At 38.7% G+C, this 19,174-nt stretch overlaps 1 protein-coding gene across 2 annotated transcripts in view; it reads left to right on the forward strand.

The window, feature by feature from the left end:
• The window catches only part of CSGALNACT1 (chondroitin sulfate N-acetylgalactosaminyltransferase 1), a 512,632-nt gene that overhangs the window by 450,120 nt on the left and 43,338 nt on the right, over window positions 1-19,174 (forward strand). For both annotated transcript variants that reach the window (XM_077476198.1, XM_077476199.1), the window contains 2 exons: window positions 8,778-8,956; window positions 13,203-13,297. In XM_077476198.1, the coding sequence (XP_077332324.1) occupies window positions 8,778-8,956; window positions 13,203-13,297 (274 nt within the window). The remainder of the gene's footprint in view (window positions 1-8,777; window positions 8,957-13,202; window positions 13,298-19,174) is intronic.

The following is a 19,174-nucleotide window of genomic DNA, read 5'->3' on the forward strand; positions in this document are numbered from 1 at the left end:
TTAGCGGTAACCCCAGAGCCACACTCAGGATTACATTGTTACTTACCTTGTCCCAAGGATCCTGCAATGTCCCCCCACTGTGTCTGCAGGCTGTGTCCTCCACCAGATGTCCTGTGTGTGTCGGGCTCCGTTCCCTGCAAGTATCGTGACACACGGGGGCGGAGCTCAGCGGCAAATTCTAAAAATTGAAAATTCATAACACATATAGATTACAGATTACATTACAGTAAGAAATCATTTCACATCCCTTTTGTCCCTAGTGCCCTGCATGCAGTTTTATATTATATATACAGGCATACCCCACTTTTAAGTACACAATGGTGTTTATTTACTAAAGCGCAAAATCGGGCTCACTTTTGCATAGAATCCAATGAGCTTCTAACCCCAGCTTGTTCAATTAAGCTTTGGTAATAAAACCTGGAAGCTCATTGGTTTCTATGCAGAAGCGATCCTGATTTTGCACTTTCCAGCTTTAGTAAAAAAAAAACATTGTGTACTTAAAAGTGGGGTACGCTTGTACTTTTCTTTCTGCCTGGAAACTTGAGATTGTCCATAGCAACTAAAAAAGTGTCCCTTTACGTCAAAAGTGGTCTTAACCAGCTAGAAAACAGCGATAGTAAATTAGAACACTTGCAGAATTGAGCGATAGTGAATCATGGGGAATTAATTTTATTATTATTATATTATTATTTTTTTATAATTATTTATAGTTATTTATTATATTATAATTTTTGATTTTGTGTTTCAAACCTTATCATACCTGGGATATCTAGTAGACTCTTGTTTGGACAGATTTAAGTGTGTTATTGCTAAGAATTACAGGCCTACAATATAAAACGCCATATTTCTATGCAAAACAATTGTACCTCTTTGAGACGCAAAAATCTGACATAATCATACCGCCAGGGAGGCTACAAAACAATCAGATAAAAGTGGAACACTTCACTTTTATCTGATTGATCATTTATTTGAATAGGCTGCTCTATGCGTGACAAATGCACCAAAGAAGCTCTTTTTGGCCATTGAGCTTTGCGCTGGTGTTAAAGTGGTTGTAAACCCATTACAACCACTTTAACCTACAGGTAAGCCTAGATTAAGGCTTACCTGTATGTGCAAGAAATATCTCCCAAACCTAAAAGGTTTAGGAGATATTTGCAGAAATAGCGGCACCGATGTCTGCGGCGCATGTGCCGTAGACATCGGGCACAGGCAATCATGCCGTTAGTGGCGGCATCAGTGCGCATGCGTGGGAGTGACATCATTGCGGCTCCGGCCAGTCACAGCGCCGGAGCTGCGATACTCAGAAGTCACTCTGGGATAAATGGTGGCGGCGTCGGAGGAAGCGAATGAGGGCCGATTCCGGGGCTTCAATCTCAGGTAAGTAATTCATAATGATACTAGTATGTTATGCATACTAGCTCATTATGCCTTTGTCTCGCAGGGTGTATTTTATTTTTTATTTTTATTTTTTAAGAGGCTTTACTTTCTCTTTAATGCACGCAAAAAAAGCACATCTGCTTGCCTCGTTTGGGGTGCCATTAACAATATATGGCATTGCAGCGTGACAGAACGTTCAGATGTGAATGTAGCCTAAGAGCTTTAAAAGATAGTATTAGAAGTTGGGCCAGGACATTTGTGTGATTAATAAAAATGTTAACCTGTCAACAGTCTGTCTGCAAGCTTGTCTGCTGCACTGCACTGCTGAGACACAACGGGGCACAAGTCTTTACTTCTTAAAATATCACTAGGTGTGAACTGACAATTTTTGGGGTGATAGAAGATATTGGAGCCACTTGAGGTGGTGATAAAATATCAAGGCGGGAGATAAAATGATGAGAAAAATGGTTACAGTATAAAATAAAATATAAAAGAATGCAGAATGTTAGAATAACTGGCTGTTCAACACTAAAACTCTGTCTCTACAATCTCCTGCACTCATATAAAAGTAATCTGCTTCTGCATCCAAATATTAATAAATTATATATTTTTTTTATTATTATTAGTTTTAGTATTAGATGCATTTACTGCAATTATTTGTTTTGCCACAAAGAAACTATTGCTGTACTTAGTCAACAAACACATTTGCAGCTATATAAATATTAGCCCAATAATGAATGCGATCCTTATTGCATGAAGTAAGCTGACAAGCAGCCCTTGACAAGGAAGAGACCTGCTACTCCAGTGAAGTATGGTGCCACCTAGTGGCTTATTGATTGTACCATTGCATCATTTTCATCTGTACATAAAGATTCCTATCTCAAATCTTACCTCTAATAACCTTAACCTGTAAAGAACACAACATTTAGTATGAGAATACACAAAGGTCTAATTGTATTATATTTCACAGTAGCCATTTTTTAGAAGTCAAAATATGAAAGCATGTTATTATTTTATTACCTAGTAATCTTTTTTTTTCTGGAAACATGGAAACCAGCCATGATCAAAGTTTATTCCACTGGAAAATATACTGATTTTGCCTTCAGGACATTTTGCCAAAATGGAAACTTTGAGCTTAAGCTTCTTCTGTGAACTTTTCTTGAAAAAAATGAATGAAATGTTCTTTATTAAAGTGCTTATAAACGCTAAATCTATTTTTTAGTATGTTTCACATCATACCTCACTGTATAAAGTTTTCTTAAAATGTTGTAAACCCCTTTTTTTTATTTTAAATAAAATAATAAACATGTTATACTTACCTGCTCTGTGCAATGGCACAAAGTGGCCTCCGATCCTCCTAATCTGGGTTCCCCCACTGACGCGCTAGGCTCCTCTTCTCCGTGTGCCACCATAGCAATCAGCTTCCTATGGTGGCACACTTCCTGTTGCAGGTCGACAATGCAAAGCCACTGCTTAGCAATTAGTAGCAGTGTTGTTGATCTGTTGTATATGTTTCTTCAGTTACCAATTGGGATGCCTATCTGACAGACTTGATTAGCAGTCCAACAATCAACTTAAGGAGCACTCATGGCAGGCCAACAACACTGCTGCTGATTGCAAGGCAGTGGTGTTATGTAATGTTGTCAGCCAGCATTTTTACATGCTTTTACTGTCAGGATCTCTGGGTATGAAACTTTAGAACAGATACACAAAAATGAATTGCCTAAAGGCTAGGTTCACCTTAGACCTTAAGCAAACAACCAGTTGTATTTTGGAGGAACTTCCACACCTTTGTTTCTTTTTTAAGGAACAGTGCATTTTTTTTATTTTATATATATATATATTTATTTTATATATATATATATATGCAATATCTTATTATATGTTGTTATATGCATGTGCCTTTAAGACCATGTTTCATTTGTGAATGTTTTCTTTCCCCTTCTTTCCCTCATCTCTATAGTTAATCCCTTTATAATGGAAAAATTAAGGCTTGGTGGGGAAGGACTTTTTTGTGATCTAGTCCGGGAATAATAAAGCTTTGTGAAGGCTGATGTCATTGGAGGGCGGCCAAATTGATCATTCTTTTCATATGGGGAGCATTATTGAACTCCATTGGCACCACAGAGATTGTGGATGTTTAGCAATTCCATTTGGTACTGTGTCTAACCAAATTTGGCCAAATTCGATCTTCCCTATTCATTACCTAATGGGGTGCCTACCATAGACATGCATACAGCCAGCGAAGTTGTAAAATTATGAATTCCTATCTTCACAGGTTCACTTAGTAAACATATTTGCATGTTTTTGTAAGATATAATACACTACCCACTGCTATTTATTTCTGAGTAGAATAATCTGCTTTTAATGCTTGCTTGGTTCTTATTCTTTGATGTTTTTGTCCCTGACTTTGAAGTTTATAAAATACAAGTAGTGGCACATTTTCCTCCAGCTGTTGGTGGGAGGCTAATGCCATTAATTTCGTCCTGGCACACACGGTAACAATCGGTTTGCTGCAGGCTGTGGTTTACAAGGAGATAAATTGTCCAGTAATGCATCTCTATCTATTACCACTTTTCCATTGTGCTTTATAGGTTTTAGTGACATTTCAGGAAATGGATTCAAGATATTCTTTTCAAGCTTTCATTTGATAAGGCAACGCATAGCGTGGTGACTCATACAAAGCAATCAGAAATCACCTCTTGTTATTCTGGCTATACTTACCTACTGAAAGCTGCAGTCTGATTAGTTCCTAAGAGTACCTGTGTGTCATTTAATTTTATTCTATAAGGCATAAAAAGACAGTCAACGGGACTCCATTTTCTTTATGGCAAGTGCTAGTTAAAGAATGAAAAATAAAAAATGGCAATGAATAAAACAATTGGCCCAGAGACCCTTAGGTTCCATTTTTAATATCAAACAGCAATTGAACAATGAATAGGCCACCCAGAACATAATGTGTTATTAAAAGGGATAACATCTTCACTTTTGCTTATATTGTGCAGTGAAATAGTATTTAAGTTGGAAAAGGTAAAACACACCTGAAAAACAAGTTTCTGCATATTTAATTTTTTTGTTCACTGCTTTGTTTTATTTCCTCAATCAATTAACTGCTTTGTATTTCAGTGTCACTATGTCACATCAGATCCATATGTAACACTGAAATTTTGTGTCTATGGAGTCTTGAAATTGATTCTACTAGTGACGGTTTTGTGTCGCTTTGATAAATGCATTTTAATTATGAAATGAAATGATTTATATTTCAATTTCGCAGCAACAGGAAAAAAAGGGAAATAATAAAACTCTTGGTTTTTAATGCACACAAAAAAAAACAAATGAAATAGTATCAGGAACATTGTAGGTTCCTGTCATTTCCAATCATAAAAAAGCTAATAAAAAATGATTTGTTATATTCAAAAGCCTATTCAAGCATATATAGTCTTTTCCTGGTTAATTACTAAATGCCACTTTGTTTCCTAAAATATGGTGTAATGGAAATAAATGATAAACTTTACTCCTTTCCTGTTGCATCTCCAGGATAGGAAGTGAAGGAAAATCTCTTGAACGAGAGACAAAAAATACCCCAACAGGGACTTTCCTATGCTATCCAAAATGAAGGCCCCTTTCACACTGGGGCGAGAGCAGCTTCGGCGGTAAAAGGGCTCTATTTTTAGCGCCACTTTACCATCATTTTAGCAGCGGTATTTAGCTGCTGGGGGGGGGGGCGGTTTTACCCCCCTGCTAGTAGCTGAGAAAGGGTTAAAACCACCACAAAGCGCTGCTGCAGCAGTATGGCCACGCCCCATTGATTTCACTGTATACACCGCTCCTTCTCCGCTCCAAAGATGCTGCTAGCAGGACTTTTTTTACCGTCCTGCTAGCGCATCAGGGCTTTCACACTGGAGACACAGCAGCGGCTGTTTTAGGGCGCTTTGCAAGCGCTATATTTAGCATTGTAGTTCCTGCAAAGCGCCCCAGTGTGAAAGGTGTCTTAGGAATACATTATGGTTTTATATAAACACACGTTTTTTTTTCTTACACATATGCTGTAATCAAATGACGTGCAATTTACAATGTTCTGAACAATATTTAAATGTCCTTACTGGAAAATTGAAATACAAAGGGCTTCTGTGAACACAGCAAAGCCACAAACATCAAAAAAAACTATGGTCTTTTTTCTTCTGCTCACATTCTGCGGTTTCATAAAGGTTTCCATGTTTTCTTACGGGGACTCAGAACATACTACACAAAGTGGCTTTTCGACATTTATCAGTCACTCTATTAAATACTTTAAAAAGACAATATAATTTAGTGTCAAAGGAACATTACTATGGTACTAAGTATCACATCGTTTTCATGTTTTACAGACATATTATAAGTGTGAAGTTAAAATGGTTGTAAACCTCAGACATGGCATATGAACAAAGCATATCCATCTATAGTATGCACTTGTCTCAATTGAGAGCACTGAGTGTAATTTCTGTCTGATGCTTCTTTTCTCTGCTATCAACATGAATCACTTCTGGCAAGTTTTCCTGACACCAAGAAAAAAAAAGTGGCAGGGGAGGGATCTCCAGCTGATTGACAGCCTTGGCTCTGTTCCTGTGTGCTGTGTGAAGGGGACGTGTGTCCCTTCACTCTAATCAGCTGTCAGAGCTCTCCTCACTGAGCTAAGCAGAGTGTGACTTTTTAGCTCTGGTTGCTCAGACAAGCTTTATAAACACTGGACTTTGAATGGATGTAGAGAAGAAAGGGCTTTAGAATATCAGATACAACTTATGTAGGAGAATGTGTTTCCTCTCTGTATCACCTGAGGCCAGACACTGGGTATATGTAAGGGTAAGGATAGGTTTTGGAGGGAGAGGACTTGTGCTGAGGTGGCACTTAAGTGTTTGGATTTAGGGATATGGTTTTGTTGGGAGGGAAAGAGGGGCTATAGGGTTTATACGTGTTCCTGGCACTGAATAATACCCGTGCTGAGCACAAATGTACTGTACATTGCATGCATCCAATGGTGTAACTATAGCCATAGCAGCCCACATGCCTGCTGTGGAGCCTCAGGTGGGAAGGGAGCCTATTAGGGAAGCTGTTGAGGCAAAATATAAAGTCTCCTGATCAGAATTAATATCGCTAGTCACAGATTCCCCTTTATGCATTGAGGGGCCTTTGTAGCTGTCTAATCAGTGAAGATGTAGTGTTCTAAGAACTGCTACAGCCCATCAGATGTAAATTAACTCTGTATTCCTAGGAAAAACAGGTGTATAGATGCTTCCCACATAACAGCTCTGACCTCAAGGCTGCTGATACCTCCAACGTACCAGAGTAAGAAAAGAGATGGTCAGCACTCAGATCTTGTTATCCAAAAAAATAGTATTCATTTATTGAAAAAACATATACAGTTCTGTAAAAACAACCTATTTGTTTTTCAGATGTTAGTCCTCAGTCATGGCCATGACTAAGAACTAATGTCCTAATGCGTAGGTTGTCTTTACAGCATTGTGTATGTTTTTTTCAATAAAGGAATACAATTTTCTGGATGCCATCCTGAGTGCCCTTTCCTAGCCCTGTATGCCTAATCCAGACCAAAATCACAGAGTGTATCCTCAGGTATAACCAGATAAGAGAGATGAGGTTTGTAGTTCTACAAAAAAGCCAGAGTTCAAAGACATTTTTTTACTGACTTCTAGACCACATTTAAGGCAGTTCTCCTGCTACCCAACCTTGATTTAATTGTACTTCATGTTAACAGAAATGTGCTGCATCCTAATTGAATTGGAATACTATTTTGGAAACATTGACACTGAACCATTGCCACGTGGGGTGATCCTGGGAGCGGCGGATGTCTGATGCTGAGGCTTTTTCCACATGGTGATCTTATGTAGCTTTCCTACTGCTGCAGCCCTTAAGGGTTACCTAACCTTAGACCCATCAAGGCTGTAGCCACTATACAGTATTCATACTGTGTGATTATATCTACTTACCTCTCTGCCATACTGTGATTTTCTAACTGATGATGGGTTGTGGTTTAAATACTCTTTCTACCTTTATGGATTATTCAAATGTTTGACATACCTCTGCAGTCTCCGCTGTGTCCTGGGCATCCACCTATGTTCTTACCAGTCAAATCCAACTATGAAGAACACACTATTATATGCCTAAGCTCCTGAAGAATCGCTTATGCGTGTAACATGTATAGCCGAGCCACATCACCTTAACCAACCTGCACGAAGCCTAATGGAATACTGTTAATTGTCATATTTAGGACGCCCATACAACCATTCAGGATACAAGTTTTATTTTTGATGCAACTTGTGGTGTGATGTAGATTATCTAGGCAATATCATCATTGTGATTTTTTAGCAATGTCTGTCCAATATTATTTTAAATAACTTTTTTGTAATAAAGATTTTTAACTTTTAACCATGTGTTACTTCACCTCAGTGAATACAAAGTTCAGTGGCAATGGTTCCAAAATAATATGCTCCTGAATGGGGTCGAAGCAGTAAGCCCGACTCTTTATATCATTATATTTGGGTCAGCTAGGCCCAAATTAACTGTTTAAAGTGACAATAAATATTGAGTTCTACTTTAAGTTCTAAACCTAAGAAGCATTTCTCCTTAAGGTGGTGGTTTGTCAGGGAGTCACTTAGACACTAAGCTAAAAAATGACCAGCGTACAAATGACTGTAGTGTGTCCCACAGCCCAACTTTAGACTTAGGTTTAACATGCCTGTATTAAGCTTGCCATACAGTAAACAATATTCTTATTCAATTTTCTTTAGATTTACCTTCAACTATGTAGTGCAAGGGATGCCTGATTGCATACAAATTGAAAGTGATTAGGTTTGACATCAATTTAGTAAATCTAAATTTGTACAAGAAAATTGTATAATGTATGGCAAGCTTTAGAGATTAAAAGCCTGGAAGGCTGCTCAGTAATTGCTAGGAGGGGAAGCAGAAAAAGCTAAACTGTAGAGAGAATGATTTCAATGCTGCTATGTGAACTTTGGGTATACATTGAGGGCTTGTTTTAAAGCTCATTTATTGCTTGTTAAAAATATGTAAACATTTGAATAGCCATCATTCGATGTTCATATCAATTTCAGTCAGCTTTATCAGCCCATATTCCTTGTAAATGTATAATAATTTTTCCATTTTTCTTTACTAAAAAAAATTATATTTTTTAGTAAATAATTTCCCATTGCTTTCTTTAGTATAAAGACATTGCTAATTATAAACTACATTGTTATATCTAATACTGAAACATACATATAACTCTTTGTTTATAGTTTATAAGCACTGACATATAACATCTAACACTTCAGTCTGAATTTTATAGTAGTTTACATGATGAAATTTTTTCATTCTTCAGTAGTATATGATTTTCTATTTATTTCCAGGGCAGCAAACTTCAAGAACTACACGTTTATTCAGCTGAACGAGGAATTCTCCCGTGGCAAAGGATTAGATATAGGCGCTCGCGCCTGGAAAGGAAACAACGTCCTTCTGTTTTTTTGTGATGTAGATATCTACTTCAATGCAGAGTTCCTGAACACATGCAGAATAAACACACAGCCAGGTATGATCTGTCTGGCAGTGATAGGAGTATCTCGTATGACCATATGACTATTTATTCTCTGCATGATGTTTTTAATTTTTGCAATAACAGCTTTAAGGGCAATTGTAATACATAAGGTTTTGCTCTCAAAAGAAAAGTGGATGCAAGTGAATGTTATTTTTATTTTTTTATCCTCGGTACCAGGATAATTAGTAGAGCGATAAGTAGCACTTAGGCCTGTGAAAAATATGTAGAAAGGAAAAAAAAATCTTTGAATTCCGACTAAGGATGTTAAAGCAGCTTGCCCCAACCTTCTTTTTTATCTTGAAGATTTTTTCAAACCTCAAGGTACCCCGGCATAAAAATAATTACATCCGTTACTCACAGTAGAAAAATAGAAGGTTGAGGGCAGAAAAGACCCAGTGGTCCATGGAGCCTGCCCTTTTATATATATATATATATATATATATATATATATATATATATATATATATATATATATATATATATATATATACACAGTATCTCACAACAGTGAGTACGTCCCTTACATTTTATTATATCTTTTTATGTGACAACACTGAAGAGATGACACTTTCCTACAATGTAAAATAGTGAGTGTAGAGCTTATATATTTTGAGGGGACAGCAAATGTACACTGTTATACAAGCTGTACACTCACTACTTTACATTGTAGCAAAGTGTAATTTCTTCAATGTTGTCACATGAAAAGATATAATAAATATTTACAAATATGTGAGATACTGTGTGTGTATGTATGTATATATATATATATATATATATATATATATATATATATATATAATCATTATTATTTTTTTATTAATATTATACAGGTTTTATATAGCGCCAACAGTTTGCGCAGTGCTTTACAACATGAGCGCAGACATTACAGTTACATTACAATTTGGTGCAAGAGGAATCAGAGGGCCCTGCTCATTAGAGCATACAATCTAAAAAGGAAGGGTCAATTGATACAAAAGGTAATAGCTGTGGGGGGATGAGCTGATGGAGGACGTAAAACAGTGTTAGTTAGAAGCAGGATAGGCTTCTTTGAAGAGAAGGGTTTTCAGGCATCGTCTAAAGATGGATAGATTAGGGGACAGTCGGACAGATTGGGGTAGGGAGTTCCTAAGGATGGGAGAAGCTCTGGAAAAATCCTGGAGGTGAGCATGGGAGGAGGTGACAAGGGAGCTAGAGAGCAGGAGGTCTTGGGATGACCGAAGAGAGCGGCTTGGTTGGTATTTTGGGACTAGGTTAGTGATGTAACTAGGGGCAGAGTTATGGATGGCTTTTTTAAATTATTGTTAGTACTTTGAATTTTATTTGTTGGGAAGCCAGTGGAGGGATTGGCAGAGAGGGGTGGAGGACACTGAATGGCTGGTAAGGTGGATGAGTCTGGCAGCAGCATTCATTATGGACTGAAGGGGGGATAGTCTATGTAAAGGTACTCCAATGAGGCGGGAGTTGCAGTAGTCGAGGCGAGAGATAACCAGGGAGGGAATTAGAAGCTTGGTGGTGTCATTAGTTAAAAAGGGCCATATTCTGGAAATGTTGTGGAGGCTAAGGCGGCATGATTTGGACAGGGATTGTATGTGGGCCTGAAAGGACAGTTCAGAATCTAAGGTTACTCCTAGCACCCTGGCATGTGGGGACGGACTGATAGATGTACCATGGATCTTGACAGAGAAGTCAGGGGAAGGGGCACGTGGGGGAGGAAATATTAAGAGCTCAGTTTTAGATAGATTAAGTTTGAGAAAGTAGTTTGACATCCAGACTGATACGTCTGTTAGTAGATCAGTGATGTGTGAGGAGATTGATGGGGTGAACTGAGGGGCAGAGAGATAGATTTGGGTGTCATCAGCATACAAATGGTAATGAAAGCCATGGGAGGCTATCAGCTGACCCAGGGAGGACGTGTAGATCGAGAATAGTAGAGGTCCAGAACCTTGGGGGACCCCAACGGAAAGGGGAGTTGGAGAAGAGGAAGTAGAATTGTAAGTGACACTGAAGGTGCGATGAGATAGGTAAGATTCAAATCAATGGAGAGTGCAGCCATGGGGACCAAGCAAATTGAGTTTTTTGAGGAGGAGGGGGTGGTCAACTGTATCAAAGGTGATAGAAAGGTCCAATAGTAAGAGTATGGAATAATGACTGTTGGTTTTGGCTGTTAGTAAGTCGTTTGTGAGTTTTAGGAGGGCAGTGTTTGTGCTGTGGGCGAAATCCAGACTGAAGGGGATCAAGAAGGTTATTCTCAATGAGGTGGTCGCTCAGTCGGTTGTAAAGGAGTTTGGAGGGAAAATGGAGTAAAGAGATGGGTCTTAAGTTGTTAAGATTGGTGGGGTCTGAGGCCTTTTTTGGTATCGGAGTGAGTAGTGCATGTTTTAGAGGGTTGGGGAAGATGCGAGTAGAGAGTGAGAGGTTGAAAATATGAGTTAAGGAGTGTAGGATTGAGTCAGATGGTGACCGTAGTATTTGAGAAGGAACAGGGTCCAGGGGGCAGGAGGTTAGATGGGCATTATAAAAAGTTTAGTGTCTTCCTCTATAGTAGCTGGGTTAAAAGAGGGAAGTATTGATTGTGCAGGAGGACAAGGAGTGTAAAGTGAGGGAGATGTCTGTAGAGTGGAGATCTCGAGACGAATTGTCTCAATATTATTTTTGAAGTGATAAGCAATCTCCTGGGTAGTGAGTAAGGTAGTGGGTGGGGGTAATGGAGGATGAAGTAGAGTGTTAAGGTAGAAAAGAGTTGACGGGGACTGCGTGAGAGGGTGTTAATGAGAGTGATAAATAAGGTCTGTTTGGCAGTGTGCAGGCAGGAATGGTATTTTTGGAGGGCAGATTTATATCGGCTGAAATCTTGATATATATATATATATATATATATATATATATATATATATATATATATCTTATAGATAAATATGAGGGGTCTTCAAAACATTTCTACATTGTTATATATATATAATGGAGTTGCGGAAACCTTTTGAAGAACCCGTGTGTGTATATATATATATATGTTTGTGTTATATATATATGTATATGCTTATTTATTTATTTGTTCTACATTTTTGTCTGCGGAGAGAAGTACATTTATCCCAAGCATGTTTAAATCACTGTTGCTTGACTCATGTCCACTCTCTCTAGAGGGATCAAGGCTGACAGCCAGGGGCAGTTCTCGCTGCCAGTCTTGGTGCTTCAGTCCTCTCTCCCTAGTGTGTCTGTGCTGTAGTGTTACTTTGGAGAGATAAGTAAGTAGTGTCGTATGTGTTTCCTTCTACAGGGAGCCTGTCCTAATGACTTGCTTCCCTGCTCGCACAGCTTTTGCTAGCATCTTCCTCTGCACACACCAGACTCAAGAGTTCCTGCAGTGCTGGTTATCTTGATCTCCATCTGGATCCTACTCACTCCTCCCTAAATTGTAGAGCTGTATTAAACATTTTGTGATGATGTGTCACAGACACTACTGGAGAGGTCTGGAAATAGTATAGATAACTGTGGTACATATAACTGTTGGCAAATAGGTCTATCAGTAAGGAGCCTTACATAGTGATATTGGTTTAAGCGCTTGGCTTCATTCACTACCCACGCATGCACAGTCTGCTCTCTTTTACTCTCCAGAATGCTGAGCTGCGAGAGAGCACAGAGTGCACGTACGTGGTTAGGAAACAAAGACAAGTGCTCATTCTTGAGTTTCTGAGGACTTGCACCCAATGCTCAGGACGTCCTGCCATCTTCAGTATGGAGAGGGAAGGCAATGAAATGATTAGATAAAAAAATAAGCTTTCTTTTGAAAAATGGAGCACTGCATGGTAATGAACTGAGGACACTGTAATGCTTGGGGATGTTTTTGGCAAAATTAGTAAAGGTGTGCTAAATTACAAAGAAAAGTTATAAGATCATTTACAACTAAAGAGACTGTGGAATTCTGTATTCTCAGGGGCCACATATCATTGTGATCAGACAGTTTTGTGTAACTTATATACAGTTAAATAACAAGTGTATTGCTTATATTATGAAATGGTAATTTTTAAATAGATTTATTGATTTAAGCTAACAAGGCAAAGGAAAAGTAACAGACCAGAAGATGAGAAGCAGTGTGTTGCTTCTTGAGATCTTGCCAATTTTGTCCCTTCCACAAATTAAGTCTGGCTAGTTAATGCTTCCCTTTATTTAGCTGAGACCTTGTTTTTTTATTGCTTAACTGAAAAATGGCTAATATCAAATGCATTTTTTCTCTCCTCCATAGGAAAAAGAGTTTTCTACCCAGTCCTTTTCAGTCAGTACAACCCAGCGATAATTTATGGGCATCATGATGCAATTCCCCCCATTGACCAGCAGCTGGTAAGTGATTGGTAGGCAACCTCAGGTCATCAGTGTAGTCTGTACATTCTTGCTCTTGACTTGTCTAATGTGCCAGTGTTGGCCAAGTCAAACAACAAGGCGTTTGTAATTTATGTGCTGAGCACCGGTATTTATGAAAGTCGTAACATCTTTTCCAGAAAGTAGCAGAGAGTGACTTTAGTTTGGACTGTGGTCCAGAAGCAACACCACCCACCCTTTGCGATGACTGATATCCTACCAGTGAAATTGCCCACATTATTTTTAGCTATGAACATCAAGGTTATTTTATTGCAGTAGACATAGCAGCATATAATCCTGGTTGGCCTTCACTAATGATGCAAATACATAAACAAAGAAGGTTTTATTAGACCTCTCCCTATGCACAGTGCATGAATACCCATTGCTCTCATAAATCAACTGCAGGACAAGAAAGACTGAATCCTTTTCAATCTTAAACAGTAGCACTGTCAAAAGTATAACATTATCTGTATTCATTTTCTGAACTGTCAGTAATTAAATACAAATGATATCATGTTAAAACTGGGAAATCTACGTTATGTGAAGGTATACCAGTGCCTCATTGGCCATTGCCCTGGCTAAAGTAGAAAAAAAGTATTTTTGGAAGAATGGGTACATCTCTTTAGCATTTGCAATGATTTGGGATTTGAGGAATTCAGTAGAAGGTGAAATTAAACGGATAACTATAAGGACCTTTAAGGTATCATTATGTTGACCAGTTACGAACAGCATTAGAAAAACAATTTAAGGTTTGTGTCTTTTTAACTTTTGGCAAAACTTTATTAATTCTTTGTCTGGGTATACCCAGGTGAAGTTGCTGCATTCTTTTTCCATGACCAAGTGAAAACATGCTGTTGTGTAATGCTATAGCAATAGTTCATTGCAAGTAATTAGATTGTAATATTTATAGTGTGGTGCAAGTGGAAGAAAGTCTCTATTTACAAGGTACCTTTAAACATGACAGTGAAAATTATTTTTAGGTTTACTTTTTAGGGCTTTCTACTACTACTTTTTACAGGAGATGTAAAACCTTTGTTTTCGTTAGATATTTCAGAGATACAAGTATATGACAACCCCTGGTATTGGGAGGCTTAAAGACGCAGGCAAACAATAACTCAAGTCAACACAAACTATCTTTGAACTAGTTACAATTTACTTAGACAGGTAATTGCAGTAATTGTTAACGACACACTCGGATGGCATATATGAACGTTAACATTATGTGGAGAAAACTTAAACAAGAATATAGGAATAGGGGATCCATAATCTGACAGTAAGACTGTAAACCTGTCTAGAATTGCAGTGCATTGGGGAATAGGCGTCTGCCAGGGAGATGTCAGCTGAGAAAATAGAAGGTGGGTGGTGTGGGGTCCAGAAGATGGTAAATCTTAAATGGTAAAAGATGAAAAAAAGGCAGTGCCAGACATCAAAGTCAGAAGAGATGAAAGGGAAGGGTGGCGAATAGGGGGACAAGAGAGAAGGAGAAAAAACATTTAAGTAAATGAGGAGGTGGTATGCACAGCATGCACATGTAAAGCTGGACTGGACTGTAATTTACACTGAAGTAATGGGCCATCCAAAGTCTACCATTAAGTACCAGGTCTGCTTTTTGTATTCTGAGATTTAATTAACAATGATGCTGTGTTGTGGCGATTAGGGGAGATAATCGCTGTGAATTCTGTGGTGGTCATGTAGTCTATTAAGCAGGCCCAAGGTTTGTGAAATAGCACGAGTTTATTGTATGAGATGTGAATTAGTTCCTCCATGTTAGCCTCAGGAACCAATCTCTCAATGTCTGGGTATGCTTCTGTTTCCAATAGACTGGGATGTAAATGCTTCATGTGCATGGCCAAGGATTTATGGTAAGCTTTACCCATACTAGTAGAGTAACCTAGCAAGAATTATGTCAGTGAAAATTCAAGGGGGTAAGTCGTCACCGTAGAAATAAAGCTGTGCACTTTTAGCTGGTAAGGCATTCAGCATAACGCCACCATATGTGTGAAAACGTCCCGACTTTTGTTCCGCAGTGCCAGCAGCGGTTTGACACCCAGTGAAATATTCTATGTAGTAGGTTAGGCAATTGATACCACCTTGATGAGTATTCTTTGTTCTTATGTTCCTGAATCAAAATGTTGAGTGAGTATTTATGTATTGTTGTGCGTATCTTATCCCAGTCATATTCTGTAAGGATCTTTCCTAATTTTATGTTCATTAAATTAGTAATGGTATTGGGTGCCATGGCCTTGTCATTTGAGAGAATGGTGTTCACTAAAGAAATAAGGTGCCATTGTGGTGTATGTAATAGACAGATTTTCAATGGGTGTATGAAGCCTATTATATGCCATTCAGTTTTTTTCGGTGATTTAAGAAAAGTGTTATTTGGAAGTATGGCCAAGTAGGGAAATGAGACCGAGAGGTCAGTGGTGTTAAGGTGTATTTCTGCACAAAGACCCCTTTGTCAAAAAAGACACCTGCTCTAAAGGTTCTCGAAAACCGAGTGTGAAAGAAAATCGAGTTAGGTGCTTGTGGGAAAGTCAGGATTCAAAAGAAGAGGTGTCATCAGACCAGGTATTGAAGAGATAGCTGAGGTTTAACAAAGCGAACATAAGCAATGTAGCGCCGGACACAGAAAAGGGTGACTTACCATGTCTGACTAGGTGGCTCTGCAAGCAAAACAAGGGAGCATATATAGAAATATTCAAGAAAAGGTCTGTTGTAGTGTAATCCAGTCTTTAGTTGTAGCGCATATGTGCCAGTTTATATGCCTAACTGACAGGCTTTAAAGTAACGTTTCATGTTGGGAAGTTTTATACCCACTTTGCAATTGGGAAGAGAAAGGCGTGCCACACTTACTCTCTGGGTTCTGGTTTTCCACAAGAAGAAGTTGAACGTTTTGCGTAGTGCAACAAAGAATGTATTTGTTATGTAAATGGAAACTGCTTGCAGTATGTATAAGAACCCAGGCAGTACATTCATCTTTATTATTGCTCCTTTGTCAAACCATGATAAGTGTGGCTTGTCCCATTGTTTCATGTATTACTGTAATGTTTAAATAAGTCAGGTTAAATAGTTATAAGCATATAAGTCATTGAGGATAGAAGGAGTTGCATACCCAAATAAGTAATCACATTGAGTTTCCAAAAAAAAAAACGGAACTTTGGCACTGTAGCATCAACCCCTGAGATAGGGTAATATTAAGAGAGTGGTATTTTGAGTTTGGAAGGAAGCCAAATTTCTTAATTTCTTAAGGGAGATTAGAAGGGTGATGAGAGGTTTGATGAGAAATAGGAATATATCGTCGGCATAAGCGTCTGTTTTGTATTGTTGTCCAGAGATTTCCCTTCCTTTGATGTTGCTATTTGAACAAATGCAGTGAAGGAATGATTCTAATATAAAGACAAACTGGGTTGGGGAAAGGGGTAGCCCTGCCTAGTACCATTACTAATGGAGAAGGCCTTTGACAGGTGGCCATTGACCTTTACTCTGATCTGTTCAGTTGTATACAGAGCTAGTGTTCTTCAACTCACCTTTACACCCAGGCCAATAAAGGTGAGAACTGCCACCATAAAGTCCCAAGCCACTCTGTCAAACACCTTCTCAGAGTCTGTAGACAGGAAGAAGCCTTGTTTAGCATTGCAGGATAGTCAGTAATGAGCATTCCAAGGACTTAATTGATTAATGTGAGCTTCCCTGCAGAGACAAAGCTCACTTGATGCAATGAAACCAGGGAGGGCAGTAAAGGAAACAATCAGTTTTCTGAAATGTTTGCGTACAATTTTAAGTCTACATTGAGTCATATGGGTCTGTAATTTGTTAATTGTGATGGGTCATTTTTTGTGGATAGTCGTAATATGGGCTTCTAAAAGTTGAGGCAATGGGAGTTGTTAAGAGACCTAAATTTCTATGGAGAATCTAGTGGGCAGCTGGTTCCCTTGTCATAATCTGGTCCAAAATACAGTAAAAGCATGCTTTAGTTACTGTCAGTGGCATAGTTCTAAGTTATTCTTAGTTCCAGTAGGTACCTACCATATTAGAGACATCAGAAGAAAACGGTGCCACACATTGCTTTGGTCAACTAAATTAAGTAACAGTATTGCAATCCAAAATGATATATAAAGTGCTATTGAATGATATATACATCCAAGTTGAGTACTACCAATTAATTCTTAATGACAATCATTTTTTGCAAGGATTCATGTTCTATAGCTGCCTAACAGAATAACCCTTTCATGATGCCGAGTTTCCCAGGCCAAATTTACCAGTGTCAGAATGTGTTGGTTAACTTAACAATAACTTTTTGTCAAATTTGCATACCTAATTCACTTTTATACATATTTTTCAAGATATCATTTTTTTATTTATTTGGTAAACCATTTTTATAATACAACACACTGTCCTGATTTTATTATAGGCTAACTAAGGTGCTAAAGTGTTAATTTTTTTTTTTTTTTACATTTTTCAATTTTTTTTATGTATTTTTATTTTAACTAGAAAAGCTACAATTTCTGGGGAAATTGTATGAAGTGTACTTGCCTCCACCTACATTTTAGAAAAAAAAACATTTTTTTTTCTAAAGTGATTTTTTTTTTTTTTAAATGATTAGTTTTTTTAAAAATTCTCCTCAAAGCTGTGTGGGAGTAGCTATAATTCTCCTCAGGGCTGTAGGAGTAGCTATAATTAACCTCAGAGCTGTGTGGGAGGAGCTATAATTCTCCTCAGAGCTGTGTGGGAGTAGCTTTAATTCTCCTCAGAGCTGTAGGAGTAGCTATAATTAACCTCAGAGCTGTGTGGGAGGAGCTATAATTAACCTCAGAGCTGTGTGGGGGGAGCTATAATTCTCCTCAGAGCTGTGTGGGAGTAGCTATAATTTTTCCTCAGAGCTGTAGGAGTAGCTATAATTAACCTCAGAGCTGTGTGGGAGGAGCTATAATTCTCCTCAGAGCTGTGTGGGAGTAGCTATAATTCTCCTCAGAGCTGTAGGAGTAGCTATAATTAACCTCAGAGCTGTGTGGGAGGAGCTATAATTCTCCTCAGAGCTGTGTGGGGGGAGCTATAATTCTCCTCAGAGCTGTGTGGGAGTAGCTATAATTCTCCTCAGAGCTGTGGGAGTAGCCATAATTCTCCTCAGAGCTGTGTGGGAGGAGCTATAATTCTCCATAGAGCGGTGTGGGAGGAGCTATAATTCTCCTCAGTGCTATGTGGGAGGTGCTATAATTCTCCTCAGAGCTGTGTGGGAGTAGCTATAATTCTCAGAGCTGTGGCAGGAGCTATAATTCTCCTCAGAGCTGTGTGGGAGGAGCTAAAATTCTCCTCAGAGCTGTGTGGGAGGAGCTATAATTCTCATCAGAGCTGTGTGGCAGGAGCTATAATTCTCCTTAGAGCTGTGTGGAGGGAGCTATAATTCTCAGAACTGTGTGGGAGGAGCTATAATTCTCCTCAGAGCTGTGTGGGAGGAGCTATAATTCTCCTCAGAGCTGTGTGGGACAAGCTATAATTCTCCTCAGAGCTGTGTGGGACTACCTATAATTCTCCCCAGAGCTGTGTGGGAGTAGCTATAATTCTCCTCAGAGCTGTGTGGGAGGAGCTATAATTCTCCTCAGAGCTGTGTGGGAGGAGCTATAATTCTCCTCAGAGCTGTGTGGGAGTATCTATAATTCTCTTCAGAGCTGTGTGGGAGGAGCTATAATTCTCCTCAGAGTGGGACTACCTATAATCCTCCTCAGAGCTGTGTGGGACTAGCTATAATTCTCCTCAGAGCTGTGTGGGACTACCTATAATTCTCCTCAGGGCTGTGCGGGACTAGCTATAATTCTCCTCAGAGCTGTGCGGGACTAGCTATAATTCTCCTCAGACCTGTGT

This window comes from Lithobates pipiens, unplaced genomic scaffold (genome assembly GCF_037356315.1).
Source record: "Lithobates pipiens isolate NorthernLeopardFrog02 unplaced genomic scaffold, aLitPip1_a1.2 Scaffold_13, whole genome shotgun sequence".
NCBI classification, from domain to species: domain Eukaryota; kingdom Metazoa; phylum Chordata; class Amphibia; order Anura; family Ranidae; genus Lithobates; species Lithobates pipiens.